This window comes from Acartia tonsa, chromosome 8, assembly GCF_053477335.1.
Source record: "Acartia tonsa isolate MP-2025a chromosome 8, ASM5347733v1, whole genome shotgun sequence".
NCBI classification, from domain to species: domain Eukaryota; kingdom Metazoa; phylum Arthropoda; class Copepoda; order Calanoida; family Acartiidae; genus Acartia; species Acartia tonsa.
In genome coordinates, this window is record NC_137267.1 from 14,128,691 (window position 1) to 14,146,516 (window position 17,826).

The following is a 17,826-nucleotide window of genomic DNA, read 5'->3' on the forward strand; positions in this document are numbered from 1 at the left end:
CTGAGGATAAAGATGATGATGTCAAGAACAACTTCTATGACCAACTTGACAAAGTTTACAGGGATGGTCAAAAAGAGAAGGACATTACCATGCTCATCGGTGATCTCAATGCCAAAGTTGGTGATAACAATGAAAACATGGAGGAAGTTATGGGTAGACATGGACTTGGTTCCATGAATGATAATGGAGACCGACTTGTAAGTTTTTGTACAGAGCATAAGTTGGTGATAGGTGGAACCCTTTTCCCTCACAAGAAGATTCATACAGCCACGTGGAAATCACCAGATCAAGCTACTTTAAACCAGATTGATCATATATGCATCTCCAAGAAGTTCAGAAGATCCCTTCTTGATGTAAAAGTACAAAGAGGTGCAGATGTAAGCTCGGATCATTTTCTACTCTCTTCCATTGTTAAGCTAAAACTTAAAAAACAACAATCAGCCCAAAACCCAAGGATTAAATACAACATAAGTGCTCTTCAAGATCAAGACAAGCTAAATACCTTTAAGCTTAACCTTCATAATCGTTTTGAGGCCTTGACACCCACTGAAGATGATACTGTTGAAGAATCCTGGGAAGAAATCAAAACTGTCTATAATGAAGTCAGTAAAGAATATCTAGGTTTCAAGAAAAATGAAAAGCAACCATGGATTTCTCAAAATACCATCAACCTTATGAACGAAAGACAAGAGTTGAGAAAAAAAGTCCTTGATACAGAAAATGAGGCTGACAAAGCTTCTTACAATAGACTTAGCAAGGCCATAAAAAAGAGCGCTCAAAGAGATAAAAGATCCTACACTGAAGAACTTGCAACAAAAGCTGAGAATGCTGCAAGACAAAATAGGATGAAAGAGGTCTATGATATCACCAGAATACTGACTGGTAAATTCAACAAATCTAGTTCACACATCAGAGACAAACAAGGTAATCTGTTGAAAACTGATGAAGATAATCTGAACAGATGGGCTGAACATTTCAATGATATCCTAAATGTACCCTCTTCTGAAGAAGAAGTTGATATCCCACCTTCTGAAGATACACTTGATATTCTCACTGAGCCCCCTAGCCTGCAAGAAATCAAGGAAGCGTTAAAGACTCTCAAGAATAACAAAGCTGCTGGTCCTGACAATATTCCTGCTGAAGTATTAAAAGCCGACATAGAACTCTCAGCCAAGTCCTTTTTACCCCTCATACACAAAATCTGGAATAATGAGATTTGTCCCGAGGACTGGAAAAATGGTCACATCACCATTTTACCAAAAAAAGGAGATTTGACTCAATGTGGAAATCATAGAGGAATCATGCTTTTATCAGTTCCCGGCAAAATTCTAAGCAGAATTATTCTAAGCAGGATCAAAACTAAAGTTGATGAAAAGCTTAGACCAAATCAAGCTGGTTTTAGATCAAATAGATCAACAATTGATCAAATTACAACACTTAGAATAATAATAGAACAATCTAAGGAATGGAACTCTCAGCTTTTTGTAAACTTTATAGATTACAAAAAAGCATTTGACTCACTGGACAGAACATCACTGTGGAAGATCTTGAGACACTATGGCATCCCAATCAAGATCATCAACATTATCAAATCTATGTACGAAGATGGTGGTGGTAAAGTGATGTTCAAGGGGAAACTGTCTGATCTGTTTGTTATTAAAACTGGGGTCAGACAAGGATGTCTCCTTTCCCCTTTTCTCTTTCTCCTTGCTATAGACTGGATCATGAGACAGTGTGAAGCAAGAGATGGTATTCAGTGGACCGTTACTGATCATCTTAATGATCTGGACTATGCAGATGATATTGGTTTACTCTCTACAACCAGACATCAAATGCAGAGAAAGACGAATAGGATTGCAGAAACTTCCAAGAAAATTGGATTAAATATAAATGTTCCCAAAACTAAAATCCTTAGAATAAATGCCACATCTCAAGAACCAATAAAGATTGGCGACATTAATTTGGAAGATGTTAGCACATTTGAATACTTAGGCAGTAAAATTGATGAATATGGTGGAACAAATGCAGATGTTAAGGCTAGAATATGTAAAGCTAGATCAGCTTTTGCTTGCCTAAACAATATCTGGAACTCAAGAACCATCTCTGTTCGCACAAAGTTAAGACTTTTTAACTCAAATGTCATGTCTGTTCTGCTCTATGGAGCTGAAACATGGTTTCTAAATAAAACCCATGAGACTAAGCTCCAGACTTTCATCAACAAATGCCTGAGAAGGATTCATAAAATCTTCTGGCCTAACATCATATCAAATAAAGATTTGCTTCTGAGAAGTGACATGAAAGATATAAGATCAGTGATAAAGCAAAGAAAATGGAGATGGTTAGGACATACCCTAAGAAAAAGTCCCCAAGATATTACTAGGCAGGCCTTACACTTTAATCCCCACCAGGGGAAAAGGAAACCAGGAAGGCCAAGGAACACCTGGAGGAGAGAGTTGGAGAAAGAGATGATTGATTTGAAGATGGAATGGAGTGATGCTGTTGCCTTAGCAAAGGAAAAGAAGAATTGGAGAGACCTTGTCCGTAGCCTATGCCCATCATAGGGCTACCCAAGGCATAAGTAAGTAAGTAAGAGAATAATAAGAATAATAAAATGAATAGTAAATTCAAAATTCAATCGGAGTACCCAAAGTTTTTAGGCCAACTATTGAGAAAGTTTGTTTATGGAACTTTGGGTACTGCTGTAATTTACAGTCCAATGTCCCCTTCCTCCCAGGGTACAGACGCAAACTTTTCCGTGATCTATATGAAGCTTTTCTAAAATGGAGAACACAATCGGTTCAGAAGTCATTTATTATCTTAATGCCTATGTTATCTTATTAGTAATTTTGTATAAAGTTTGGAATTAATTTATATGAATAAGGTAAATGAGAATATAGGTCACTTACAAACATGAACATTGAACAATATATGAAAAATATTCTTTTGTTTCGTAGCTACTCGATAGTTAAGTAAACCATTATTTTATTTCTTTTTGCTAGTTTGATTATTTGCAGATTAACTTGTTTTTTTATTTGTTATACGCTTTCATATTTTATGAAATTTTATGAAAGATTTTTGCTTGTTCGCGTTAGACCTCATTAACTAGTACACCAAGTTCTCAATTCAATAACCTTTTTCTGGGATGGATTTGGGCTATTTTGTCCCTAAATTATAGTCTTTGAATGGTTTCAGGCTATTTTTCTGTCCCTTCCCTCCCTGTTCGAGTAGAGAACCCGTAAATAATTTGAAAGGGGCCACCCTAAAGATTATAAAGTAGGAGGAGGTTACTATTGAATGAAATAATTGAATGAACTTTGAAGTGGTCATTTAACATAATAAAGATGGGCGGAGAATAGAAGTAAAATCAAAGAGGGGGGATGAGTTACATGTAATTTTGTCCACAGTGTTGTGATCCTTTCCCAGTTTTTATTGGGTTCTTAAAATCAGCTAATAGCATTGAAAATATAAAATTTGCCGAGAACAGAAAGTAATTTGCTAGCAGACGCGTACGTAAAGTCTCCACAACTTTGGCCAGGTAGTTGTCTGGATTATACATCTTTATTTATACATTTATTGGAGAAATGAAGAGATTTACCACAAATAAGAAAAATATTAATTGACTAAGAATAGCAATTTTCATCCAATTAATTTATTTTGAAATAAGGATGATTATGTCCATGACTTAACAACTAACAATTTGGGATAATGTAATAGTACAGTATTAAACAGAAAATAATTAGGTACATTAAATATTATTACTTAGAGGCTTTTTTTACCTAACTTTTCAATATGAAGCATAAATATACGGGTTTTCTCTCTCAAAAGATCGTTTGCGGTCAATATGCAATAATCACGGGCTTAATTTTATTCGGCAGTTATTATCAATAAATAATTAAATCGGACGGACAGACAACATAATTTTATGCTATTCTGCTCAGAGAGGGAGGAGACAATGGGCTGTTTATTACATTAGTCAACAAAGTTTTAAAATAACATTTTTTTATTCGTTGGCTCAACAACTTTGGGGACTTTTATTGAATTTGATTTGTTGGTTTATTAAGTTGAGTGTCACAACGTTTCAACCACTATTTGTAATCTAAAGAAGAGGTAATTTGTGCATCATTTTTGGGGATTTACATCAATTTATCTGCCATTGTCTTATCCCTTGCTATTCTATACTTCTGTACACATTTATTATAGCTACATATTCATGAAAGGAGGAAAATGATAATTTAGAAGAAATATGATAGTAGTAAAAATCAAGATCCAACGTTATGTCGGTGGACGGGTCCAACACCTCCCCCCCACACACACACTCTAAACCCTCTTACAAAAAAAACAGAACAATTATATTCATACGTCGCACAGAATTAACAGTTTAAAATATTTTTCATTTACGGATATATTAACGGAGGACCAACATGCATATTAACAACATAAAAAAGTATCAGGATTCTGTCTGTATGTATGTGTGAAGCGTAAGATCTCACTAACTGCAGAACCGATATGTTTCTCTTTAATGCAGTGATGCTTCTCATAGGTCTAGGGAAGGTTTATAGATATTTTGTGAGAGGGTACCACCACCCTCCCACTTAAAATCACCCCCTGAAAAAAAATAACCCCTCCCCTCTAGAAATATGGGAATATACCGAATATGTGAATAGGTCTAGACAAAACCATTCAAAAGGGAATCTTAGTGTTATCTCTAACTAATATTTACACTATGAAATCTATCTAAGTTAATACGATTTTGGGTTGTGACTAGATTTGTCTAATTCTCTTCAGAAACCAGCTAAAGTCTCTTTTATATATCTCATACCTTATAAAAATACTCTAGATAATCATTTTATTTGCATTTAAAAAACAAAGGTTGACGACAGAGAGAGTGAGAGAGGGGACAATGGGCTGTTTATTACACTAGTCCCAAAATTTTGTATATAACGTTTTCTTACTCGGTGGCGTAACAATTTTGGGGACGATTTTGGGTTGTGACATAATATGACTATAAACTTTAGAACTCATCTATAGCCTCTTTTTTACATCTTTATTTTTGTAATTTACAAAAATACTCTAAATAATTATTATACTTAAATTCATAAAAAAAGGATGACGATTTGATTTTGATTGATGTGTTTTTATTTATTTGGTTTGCTGTGGACATTTACAGTAAGACATTTATTTTCTATAAGGCTAAAAACCGGTTTGTTTCCAGTGGAAAATAAAATCTTACCTAACTTCTGTATCATCTGGACTATAAGCAACTGTTCCATATTCCTGAAAATTATAAACTTATTAGGGTTAACTTTGATCTTCCTGAGACTTGGTTAAAACTATCACACCCTTCTCCTTTTCTACATTTAATGTCGGTCCGTCCGTCCTTCCGCGTGGGACGTATTGCTGTTAATCTAAGCATATTGGAATTGTTCTATTTAAACTATCTATAATCTTTACCAGAGGTATGTAAGTAAATATTAAACATAACGATTGCTTGCTTTAAAAATGTCAAATACACATGATATTTGGAAAATTGATTCCTTGGGCAATGATACAGAATGTTATAAAACAAAGCATCTCTATAATCAAGTCTTATAATGTAACTATGTTCATATTAATTATCCTGTATTTAAGGGGTTATAGAATATATTTATAAATAATTTTTTTGCGATTCTTTTGCATTGTGCTTTATATTTGTTAATGTTCGTTTGTCTGACCGTCGGAATTTTTTCGATTGTAGGGATGTTGTAATTTACAAAACCATAAACAGAGTCCCGTTATAATATTCAACATGTTAAAATATATATAAAATAGACATTATAATGTACACTGGTTGTTAACCCTTTTATATTTTTTGGTTGTATTTGTTCTATAAATAGATTTCACCTTATGGCGAGTTCTAAAACAAAATATTGGAATGTATCACAGTAGAATTATGTCTATGTACGCCCGTTACTGTTATGTGATTTTAAAGTCACAAAATCCTACTAAAACCCACCAATCAACCTTAGTAACTATTTAAATACCCATAGAAAATAATTCTTATACAATTCACGCAGTCTGTTTGGTTTTCTGTGTGTTAATCAACCAACCAAAATCAAATAAACATTCAAAAACTTTTTGTGTTAAACAATAAAATAACTGAGTTTAAAACTTTGGGTACTATTATAATTTGCAGTTACATGTTCCCTCCCTTCTTGGTCTATATAGCGTAGGTACTCGATATCTAGGAGCTGTCTATACGTCTGTATATTGTTTAGCTAGCTTACGAAACTTAAATGTATTTCTTGCTATAGAAAGGGATATAGACAGAGAGAAAGGCATATAGACAAACTGAAAATGGACAGAGACACAGTCATACAGACAGACACATGCATGTAAAGAGAGATTAAATATGACCTTCAACTAGATAGATAGATAGATAGATACCTGTGTTGGAATAAGAGTTGTAAGCAGTAGCTGTCCAGGGATAATATGTGCTTCAACTAGATAGATAGATAGATACCTGTGTTGGAATAAGAGTTGTAATCAATAGCTGTCCAGGTATAATGTGAGCTTCAACTAGATAGATAGATACCTGTGTTGGAATAAGAGTTGTAAGCAGTATCTGTCCAGGTATAATTTGAGCTTCAACTAGATAGATAGATAGATACCTGTGTTGGAATAAGAGTTGTAATCAGTAGCTGTCCAGGTATAATATGAGCTTCAACCACTTTCGCGTTTATATACTCTTTATCAACTATCTAAAAAAACAATATCATAAAATACATAAAACCAAAATTTTATTTAATAGACGAAGCTTTTTAAGTCAGTGCCAAAAGATCTCGCCAAAAATTGGGAGAAGGGGATTTTTTTCTAAGGATGATCTCCCCCAAAATAGCTGTAAATCTTCCCAGGACATGAGAATGTACTTTATAAAGGAGAGTCATATATGTTCAGGGGTTCGCGAGATCCTTCGGTACAGACAGACTCATATCCTATTAATTTTACATAAGGATCGATAATATTTCAGTCAGGACCATTTTTAATTAATACTATTCCTTAATATTTTATTCTCGACATAGATGATAGTCAACAAAGTCAGCCATAATTTTCATTCATGTTTTTTTTATTTTTATAATTTTCTTCAAAACTAAGAGCTTCATTCAAGTAAGGTAAACGAATTAGATAATATTTATCTCCAAGAATGCATTAAAACATAAATATTATTATATTTGTTTAAAGTCTACTTTAGAATAAGTATTTTTGTATCAAAGAAGATACTACTCTGTAATTCCAAATATTTGTTTGTCTGCCTTTTGGGACCAGATTTCAACTACTGCACTTTGAAGATATTAATTAAGATTGAAAAATTTTCTTTTCAATAAAGCATCTACTTTATACTTTACTTTATCCGTTCGTTTCTATGATGATATTTACTTGCAGGGATAAGACTATTGACGATAAATTGATGTACATGCCCAATGATTATAATCAAAATTACTCCTTCTATATTTATCTTTTAGTTGAAAAGATTAAACACCGTTAGTTTGTACATCCAAAGATAAAATAAAGTTCCAAAAAGCTTCTAAGCTTAGAATGAGAGAACGTGTTTTTAAAGCTTTAGGGACTACCATGTCCCCTTAATTCGTGTTGTTTTCATATATTTGCTTCTTTACTCATGGATGTTGTGATCCTTGTCATAATGTACATATATATACAGTTATTCAATTATAAGACATTTACAAAAATGTACAAAAACAGGAAAGATTTTATCCCAAAGTAGGGAAACTCTTTGAATGCCATATTTTTTTAAGGGTTGTTTTTATCATCAAAATGTTATAGGAAGTAGTGTTTTTTTGGAAAATAGCATAAAACTAGCATAAGGTGACACATACGATTTCCAAAGTCTCAGGCATAAAATATATCCTTAAAAAAATAACAGGGTTTTGTGTTTCTGTCTTTGTGTATCTTGCTAATTGCTCAAGCGATATGGTTCTCTTTTACAGTGTAGTTTCAATAGAATTAAAAGTAATGAGCCCCCACACTTCCTTTGAGTGCCCATTTAAGTCATTTGGACCGAAGAGCAAAATAAATTATAATTATGTATGATTAAGCTTTGCTACAAAAAATCATAATATTTTCTTTCTCTAATGAACATTAGTACAGTTAACAAAAAAACACTTTTAAAAACTTTACCAACTCTTTATAAAAAACCTAGAAACTAGGAAAGATGTTGATAAAATCTTAAAAATTGAATTTAATATAGAAAATGTTTTGCATTTAATAATATTTCATAAAAATTAGAATGTTATTTTGAAATGGTTTTAATATTGGTTAAGTATGGGTGTAAGGCTCTCCACAGGTATTGTTATTGTTTATCATTTTATTTTTATACTTAAAAACATATATTATTATCATAGATGCATAACAACAAAATAATGTTCGAGGTGTTATTATATTTAGGCAAAAACTTATGTTTTAGAAAATAAGAAGAATAAGTAATTAAGTTATAACATGCAAATGGAGCATTTGATAAGATAAATAAGGCCAAAAATTGTCTTAATCGCGTGTTTTTGCGAGCTGTGCACTACTATCTTGGTGAATATTCGAGATTATTCTAAGGCCTTGTTGTAGTAAAAGTTCGAATTTTATGAGAATCTAAGCCCTACACTCAGCCGTTAGGCAGCTTGCAGCCTTAACAAAATTCTTTTAAAAATCCTTTGTGCGTGATTTACACTTAAACAAAACATTTAAAATCAACTTTATGTTATTGTACATTTGCATTGAATAAAACTTTTCTTTCAGATTTACTGCTTTTTGTTTGTTTGTATAAACGCCATTGTTGATTATAGCCTTAGATAAAAACCACTGTAATAATATAACAGTAACTTCCCTTCCCTCCCTTTTTCCCCTTTCAACCTTCCCTTTTTACTTTGCACAACCCCCTAGTGTAGCTTGCGGTCAAGTAAGCCTAACTAATTTAACGGCCTGAGTGAGAGGGATTTAGGGGTGTGGGGGATGGGAGATATGGGGAATCCTACCACGACTACAATGAATACCATTACGGATACCGTTATCAGGGGCGTAGAATTTTCGCGGATTTGAAAATAAATATTTTATAGCCCTAATTTTTTAAGATGAAAAACCAATAAAAAAAAGTAATTTTTCAAGAAATTATTTAACTTTTAAGTTTTTAGGAAAAAATAATAGAGAAAAGTTAAAACATTTTTTGCCCCTGAAAAATGTTATTTTTAAAAATAAGCATATTGAAGTAAACAAAATGGTATTCGTCTATATGACTTAAATATCCTAGTGAAGTCAGTCGTTGACCAACTTTCAAACAGAACAGTCATTACCTACAAATTTACAAAGTAAGGCTTTCATTAACATTTTGTTTTAAAATTATATAAAGTATCTAATTTTTTATTTTAGCTGTTAATTTTCGAAATTGATGTGCAATATAAAAGATAAATTTCTTTACTTAATCTTATTATGAAATAGTGGACATAATCCTGTCAAACTAAGAAACATTACATTGACATACAAACGTTGATGGTTTATGTCGACTACAATGAAATATAATCTTTGCCTGATATAAACGTCGACATTTTGGCAAACGTTAACATTATGGGTATTCGCTTATGTAAATAAAATCATAGATTTAATGTTTTTAATGAATATTTTTTTGGAAACCGACTTAAAATTAAATAGTTGCCACTATCAAATTTTAAATCTCACAATACAATATCTTTAATTGGAAAATTTAATTTAATGAATTAGAATGATGTAATTACTTAATTCTTTCTAAATCCAGAATTTTATATCAGAAAACAATTAACAAATTACTAGGAAGAACTTAAAATTTAAATATCTTTTTAGATTTTATATTTAAATAGGTACCATGTAGCACTTAAAAATATTTTATCATAATTTTTCTTTTTTTTAGATGAAATTTTTGTTCCCCCTTCTCTTTACCGTTGCCGCAGCCCTCGCTGATGGCGGTCACTGGAACAAGGCCCCTCAGCCCGCCCCCACCAACGTACAGTATGGCCCCTGGGTGACCCAGCCCCACCACGCCGGTCATCACAGAGACCAGAAGGGTATTGCCTCAATTTTCCCGGATTTTACCGCTCTCAGAAATTTTGGCGACTTCTGGACCTTTGACAGAGAGTCTATTTTCAAAGTAATTTTTTTTAACATAAATCTGAAGGAAAACATTAGAAACTATTTTTGTCTATTATTTAACTAAAAATTGTAAACAAACAACAGCCAAGAAACACCCTTTTTTTATTCAGGGCATCTTCGCTAACGACAACATTATGATCCACGTTGGCCAGAACTTTTTCAACTTTATCTTCACCACCCTGGCCTGGTTCTTGGTGTCCCAGATCTACAGCTCCGGCCTGGCCCGTCACCCCAACCTCGCCAGAAGTGGCAAGAGCGTCACCTTCACAGAGGCTGCCGATGAGGTGAGTGCCGCCATCTTTTGGCGGATTTTTTCATAATTTGTTTTAGTAGATTTTCTTTTCTCCACCTTTTCATAAACTTTCAAATGACTAAGGCACAATATACGATATGACTCCACCAATGTTTGCTTTTGGTAGCTTATGTAAATTAATTATATGAAAGTGGTAGTTAATACAATTCTTTACCATTAATTAAAAAGAGATTAATTTGTATTTCAAATGTTTGTTTTCCGTTAAATTGCAAGCAAAATTACAAAACAATTTTTTATAATCTTATTTGTTTTTAGGTATTGCAAGCCATCAAGGACTTCGAGAAACGTCACGAGGAATAAGCACCCAACCCTGACTGGAAATCCCCCATAGAATATCGGTTTTTATTGTAAAAATGTAAAAAACAAATTTGTATAGAAATTATCAATGTATCATCTTTGGGCATTATTTTTTCAACAGGTGATCACGGTGAATATTTTGTAAATTATCATTTTTGTACCTAAGATATAGTTCTTTAATTTTTGTTTTAGAACTTGAAATCACTGAAATTGTTCTCTTATTTTTTTTTATATTTTAAATTGTTTGTTTATCTTATTGCAGGATTGTTAACTTTATCTATTTATTTTCTAGAAGGATAATAAATTCAAAATAAAAATATTGTGTTTTTTCTTATTTACTAAAATATGTGCATGGTATAATTTTAAAGTAATCTGTTTTAAATTTAAGAATTTTATTTGTAGCTAAAAATAAACCAATCGCGTGTCTCAAACGACATCTAATGGTATTCTGGTATTCTGACAGATGGCACTTGATTGGTTCATTTTAGCGGCAAATTCAGGCACTCTATGTAGAGTTATCATAAAAAGTTTAATCTTAAACTGATTTTATAAGTATAATATTTTCTAAAATAATTATAGTATCTAAATCATGATAAAGAGAAAACAAAATCTTATTTCTCCTGTTTACTATTTCATTATAAATCAATCAATCAGTAAGATCAAAAACTGGTTATAATCCAGCGGAAAATAAGCGGATTCGGAGACATCTATAATACAAAGTAGAATGATGTCTGTCTGTCCGTCTGTCCGTCCGTCCGTCCGTCCGTCCGTCTGAAGCTTAAGATCTCAGTAACCAATGAACCGATCGGATTCTACTCTTCAGGGTATATACCTATTGGTCCTGTGGTGGTTTTAAGCTATTTTCTCGGGGGGTGGGACACCCCCAACCCCCCATAAAACAAAAAAAATCACCCCCCCCATTTTTTTTGTAGAAGAATTCTTTTGTAGAAATTTTCTTTTGTAGAAGAATTCTTTTGTAGAAGATTTCTTTTGTAGAAAATTTCTTTTGTAGAAGATTTCTTTAGTTCTTCTTGTTTTTTTTTTTTAATTTTTTTCAAGCCGCTAGTACTGAAAATAGTGTTATTACCTTGAAAGCCTCGTCTACGGGAAGGAAAAATGTGTGTCGTCCCGGTACATCAAACATTCGATCTCTGTTGTTCCTTTGAGCTAAAAACGAAAAAAAAATTACTAGCGCCATAACGAATATCTATAGTGCCTATAAAACAATTACAACATAATACAAATTACCAATGATAGGCCAATACACAGACTAAATTACTAATAGCAGGCCAGAATATTTAAAACAACTCGTTCTGTCCGTACGTCTCTTCGTGAATGGTTGTAAAACAAGGTTGTTTAAGCTATATTTGTCTTTATCACGCTTTCAGCTGTTTACTATTTTCTTTGAAACTTGGGTAAGGAACTTTAACCTGGCGGGGTTATATATCCATTTCATTCATTTGTATATATTGAAAACACATAGTTTTTCTTTCATATTATATGTATATACATGATCATGAATTTGCAAAAATAATATTTATCGTATCGTATTTCAAACAGCTTTCTGCGGATATAGAAATGTACTATCATAATATTTAAACCAGTTTTGTGGGCCCATGCCTTCGGCACCTCGGTGCTAACAAAACTGGCATTAATCTTAAAATAGTACATTTTTTATCTGCGGAAAGCTGTTTATAATACGATTGATGAAAAACTATACCTGCATTAAAAAATACTCTAGTGGCCACATTGCTTCCCAAGTTATACAACGTAGACCTGAAAACAATTGTATCGATGTATTATTCATTGGATTGACGTATAGTAATAGCAAGAACAAACAGCTAAATATTCTTATAAAGTGTATTAATTCAATACAAGGTTAACATACAATAATAACATTAATATTAAGACAACTGTTCACTTTTATGTTCGTGTCGTGTTGCAGAGCAATGTCTTGCTCCGAAACCGTTGACACAAGAACTAAAAGCTAATATACAAAATACATACATTGCTCTCAGTCAGGAAGAAAGGGACTATACATCACATTTCTCCCTGGCTTTAACAGGAACATGGATTTCAAACTGTAATATTTCAGATTGAATATAACAATATGTTTATTACATGTTAATTATCATATATATTATAAGTAGCATTGAATGCTTATTAAATAGATAATAATTGATCTGATATGACACCTGCCATATTTTTTTTTTTTTTTTTTTTTTTATATTTTATTTCCAGATCTTTAAACATTTCATATACATTTTTTTTTTCTTTTTGTTTTGGTTCCTTAGAACTCTTTTATGTTTTTTATATGTTCCTTTTTTTTTATGTGTTTTTTTTTTCTTTTTTTTTTTATTTTTTTTTAAAAAAAACATTGATTAACATATAATCATTGAAAAATGCATTGATTAACATATAATGCATTGATTAACACATAAACATTGGAAATGCATTGATTAACATAGTTATTATAAATGCATGATAAATAAAAACACTGATTAACATATAACCATCAGAATGCATTGATTTAAAAACATGTCATTAGAGATGCATTGTTATAAAAGCATTAATATTAAACCTTTCGAGACTACTACTGCCTCAACAAATACTTAAACATTAATACATAAAAATAAAATAAAATATGAATTAATACACAGTAAAACTATAATTATTCTTGATCATAATATTCATTTTCTTTTGCCAGATTTTTCTTGATAATAGTAGTATCATTCATATCCATCAATCCATCAATCCATCAACATCTCACAAATGATATAACCATACCAACCATAGTAGTATCATTCATATCCATCAATCCATCATTATCCATCAATCCATCAACATCTCACAAATGACATAACCATACCAATGCTACAACACCACAGACGATATAACTATACCAGTTGACCTTAGCTTAGTTATAAACTGGTTTCCACTTAGCAACTGTGATTTTCTCAAACAACACAACAGCCATTCACCTCCACCACAAGAAGCCTCCAATCTCTTCAAAAAATTGGGATCAAATCCTAACTCAACCATTCTAGTAACCAAACCTGCCAAATGTTTGAGATCTCAGATCAAAAATCAGAACTGCTGTTCACATTTATCATCCAGGAGATTATATCTATTGCATAGTCAGGCATGACTTAAGCCTAATAATGACAACCACAATAACTGCTATTAACATCTCTGTTAGATTCCAAAAATCGACATGTCATTCAAAATACAGAAACTGCCAATGATTTTCGTTATAACAATGATGCTACTGTCGACACTCCAACCAATGATAACGTTGAAAACAATGAACAGAAACAACAAACACAGAGAAAACTGCAGCCGAACGAAAGCAACCAAAACCTTCGCCATAGATTGATTCGAAATCTGATCCATTTTGTTTTTCAATACTAACTATCGACAAACACACCAGCTATTGACAAGTAAGATATCCAACCTGGCAGTCAAATCTACAACAGCCACATCAACTTTAAGCCCCGCCTTCTTTAGAACAGCTAAAATTTCACTAACCAGCATTATACTTTGACTGCCCACTGTATTAACAACTTACAAATATCCGTTTTATCAGTCATAAATATATTTAAGATACAATGCATTCTATTTTAAAATCTGCACAACTTCACAATAGCTTCTAGCCCATGGTGTATATCTCTGTATATCATTATCTATCAACTAAATACTTCTCATTTTGACAACTGTAAATACATCTCTTTGTAGCTACCTGACTCACTGTGCATTTATTTGCATCATCCTGACACACTGTGCATTTATTTGCATCATCCTGACACACTGTGCACATCTGTTCAAAATAAATATCAACATAATTCGTTTAACTCTTTGTATCTACCTGACTCACTGTGCATTTATTTACGTTAATCTGGCACACTGTGCACATCTGTTCAAAATGTTACAATATCAACATATCTCATTTAACTCAATGTTTTTTCATTATCCTTGACATACGAGTCCTCAATTTTCAAATTAAGCTTCAAAACTACTCTCCGACGTCTTATTATCCACAACTGTTGCTTAAATGCTTAAATTTAACACCTCCAAGTCTTCAAAACTTTTCAACAGTTATTATAAATCTAGCAATCTATAAATCTAAATTACTTTTCTTCTCCTTGGCAGCAGTTGGACTGTTGATTGGAGTACTTATAACAGGTTGAGAAAGGGTTGCAACAACAGTATCAACAGATTGACTTGCTTCAGTAGGATTATAATTATCACTATCACCAGTACCAACAGATTGACTTGCTTCAGTAGGATTATGATCATCACTATCACCAGTACTATCATTAGTTGCATATGATTTGCCACTACTGGTTGATTTAAGACTCTTCTTGCCAAGATCAGTAATAGAGATATCATATTCAAGCTCAAAGATAGCTTCATCAATCATTGTTTGCAAGATATCATATTCAAGCTCAAAGATAGCTTCATCAATCATTGTTTGCAAGTATTTAATCTGTAACATCATCAGCTCTAGTACATCATGAGGAAACATATTTTGTTGCACAATAGACAGAATATTAGTAATTCCATAAACAGCAGCTCCATACATTCCAAATATGTTGTCAATCCAGCACAGGCTTCCTTTGGAGTTTTGTGCAAGCACTCAGTTGTTAGCTTCAGGTACTTTTCATGATCACTAAATCTCCTTTTAGTTGCCAGAGAATACAGGAACCTTGAACTTGATATCTACCTTCCTGGTGATACTCCAAGCTTCTTGACCGCATTATTGAGAACAGTTTTAGCATCCTGTTTAGCTTCCTGTTTAGCTTCCTGTTTAGCATTCTGAACTTCAACAGACTTCACATCTAATCTATAAACAGATTCTCCAGCAGCAATAGCATGTTTCACAATATTACTGACCCAATCACTAAACAATCCTGTTTAGCTTCCTGTTTAGCTTCCTGTTTAGCATTCTGAACTTCAACAGACTTCACATCTAATCTATAAACAGATTCTCCAGCAGCAATTCAACATATAATCGGTCAGAGCAAAGTGTATCATGTGCCTCCACTCTCTCTCCACCAACATTTAATTCAACATATAATCGGCCAGATCAAAGTGTATCATGTACCAGCCTCCACTCTCAAATAATATCAATGTCAACACAAAACAATGGCCAAATTCAAAACTAAATTTCAGTCACCACCAACTACTTCTCTTGCGGCCGATCTAAAACAAAATACAATTATTTTAGATGCCATACTTAAATGTTATCACTTAACAAATAAAATTTCAACATGTCTTCTTAAAAATGTATTAAGAAATATAATATTAATCAAATGTTTGTCAATAATCGAGCAACATAAAAATAATTCTTAATACAATATATTAGTCTAATACAGTAAAAAATTTACCTAATTATTCAATGAAATATCTGAATAATAACTTATATCATCCACAACTATTTTTATGTATTAGAATCTTGAAAGTTGAAGCACAACTAACTATTTTTCTCTATACCTGAGAGCACTTTCTTGCGCAGCTCAACTTTTGCGCATACAACGCCCAACTCCTGCTCATCATTGCTGCTACCTCTCTGCACCACCCCACCTTGCGCATACCAACTTCGAGAGACAGTGCAAACTTTCCTTGCCAAATTATTGCCCACCCCCCTTCTCCATGAAGAGAGACAGCTCCACTCAAATATCTAATGCATTATAACAATTTTGCTTCATGAAATTCTAAGCTTCATAAATAATTTTGCTGAATCAACATCACTAAATCGCAATATATACTATTCTATATCGAGTGTCCTTAATAAAATTTAAGCTTAAACAAAAACTTAACACATCCATTATAATTCCAAGTTTTAGTAGATTTCAATCCACCCCTCAATATTTTCCATTTTATTCTGATCCACCAAAACTTTCGCAATACGTTCATTATATTCCAAGTTTTTAAATAGATTGAAATCCGCCCACATCTATTCACGTTAATTTGATTCATCCAAAATTGAGCAACACATAATGTTTCAATTTCAAGTTTGAGTGCAATTTGATTCACCACCCTGTGTTATTTATATAATTCTTCTCCTATAATTAGGTTTGGTCCGCCCATCCATACGACCATTTTGGTTCACCACCCTGTGTTATTGATATATTTGTTTTTTTTCTATAATTAGATTCGGTCCGCCCATCCATACTTTACATCTATCTACTTTTTGTTTTTCGAACTTTTCATGGTGATTTCTGCAGCAGGTAGGTACAATTTAAAAAACGTAGCAACACTATAATCATTTCTATGACGTCCGTACTTCCATTTGTAAACATGTTGATTTGACCACAAATTTCTATATGATCTAATTATCCGATTGTATACTAATTTAAAAAAACGTAGCAACACTATAATCATTTCTATGACGTCCGTACTTCCATTTGTAAACATGTTGATTTGACCACAAATTTCTATATGATCTAATTATCCGATTGATTTGATGTATATTGATTCCTGGGACAACAAAGTACAATACTTTATGATTACAGTGTCAAGCATCCAATCACCCTTCAGACAACCAACACTCTGAGATGCACAACCTTTTTCAAGAAAACATTTCCCCACTCTAACTTTAACGTCACACATCTCACATAGTAGCAGTAGGAACCATTTTTAACTTTGTTAGTTATGACTCAGTGTCAGACCGAGATTCAAACCTATCACCTACCCAACAACAAGTAGATGTGCTACGTGTTAAGCGGTTTATAAGCGAAGCCACTCTATAAGCAAGTTCATAAAATGTAAGTAAAACATCAATCTGTTTCAATCAGTTCTTTTTTAACACATTTACTTACAATTTTACATCGACTCTTATGCACTTATTTTTTTCAGTTTCGACACTATACAAGTGTTGATGTTCGTTTGTCCTACCATTCAATGCTTCGCTTTTGTTAATGTTGTCTTCCTTGTTTTTACAAAGATTATTCAGTTCTGACACTATGCAAGTGTTGATGTTCGTTTGTCCTACCATTCAATACTTCGCTTTTATTAATGTTGTCTTCCTTGTTTATTACAAACAAATTTGCTTA

The 17,826-nt window shown here is 32.6% G+C and overlaps 2 protein-coding genes across 2 annotated transcripts in view; one reads left to right on the forward strand and one right to left on the reverse strand.

Annotated features, from left to right (window-relative positions):
* The window catches only part of LOC145326069 (fasciclin-1-like), an 82,260-nt gene that overhangs the window by 41,131 nt on the left and 23,303 nt on the right, over nt 1-17,826 (reverse strand). Inside the window, exons 9-12 of the mRNA XM_080169164.1 lie at nt 12,492-12,547; nt 11,859-11,938; nt 6,648-6,737; nt 5,231-5,274 (exon numbers count right to left, since the gene is read on the reverse strand). Coding sequence (XP_080025290.1) covers nt 5,231-5,274; nt 6,648-6,737; nt 11,859-11,938; nt 12,492-12,547 — 270 coding nt within the window. The remainder of the gene's footprint in view (nt 1-5,230; nt 5,275-6,647; nt 6,738-11,858; nt 11,939-12,491; nt 12,548-17,826) is intronic.
* Nucleotides 9,267-11,088, forward strand: LOC145326068 (uncharacterized). The gene is made up of 4 exons (XM_080169163.1): nt 9,267-9,347; nt 9,923-10,159; nt 10,272-10,445; nt 10,730-11,088. The coding sequence occupies exons 2-4, from the start codon at nt 9,923-9,925 to the stop codon at nt 10,772-10,774; spliced, it is 456 nt and encodes a 151-aa protein (XP_080025289.1). The 5' UTR covers nt 9,267-9,347; the 3' UTR covers nt 10,775-11,088.

Excerpts from the sequence above, each read along its gene's own strand:
- LOC145326068 (XM_080169163.1), top strand. The coding sequence starts at position 9,923 with ATGAAATTTTTGTTCCCCCTTCTCTTTACCGTTGCCGCAGCCCTCGCT. Across the intron at positions 10,160-10,271 it reads ACAGAGAGTCTATTTTCAAA|GGCATCTTCGCTAACGACAA; the intron begins GTAATTTTTTTT and ends TTTTTTATTCAG. Across the intron at positions 10,446-10,729 it reads TCACAGAGGCTGCCGATGAG|GTATTGCAAGCCATCAAGGA; the intron begins GTGAGTGCCGCC and ends ATTTGTTTTTAG.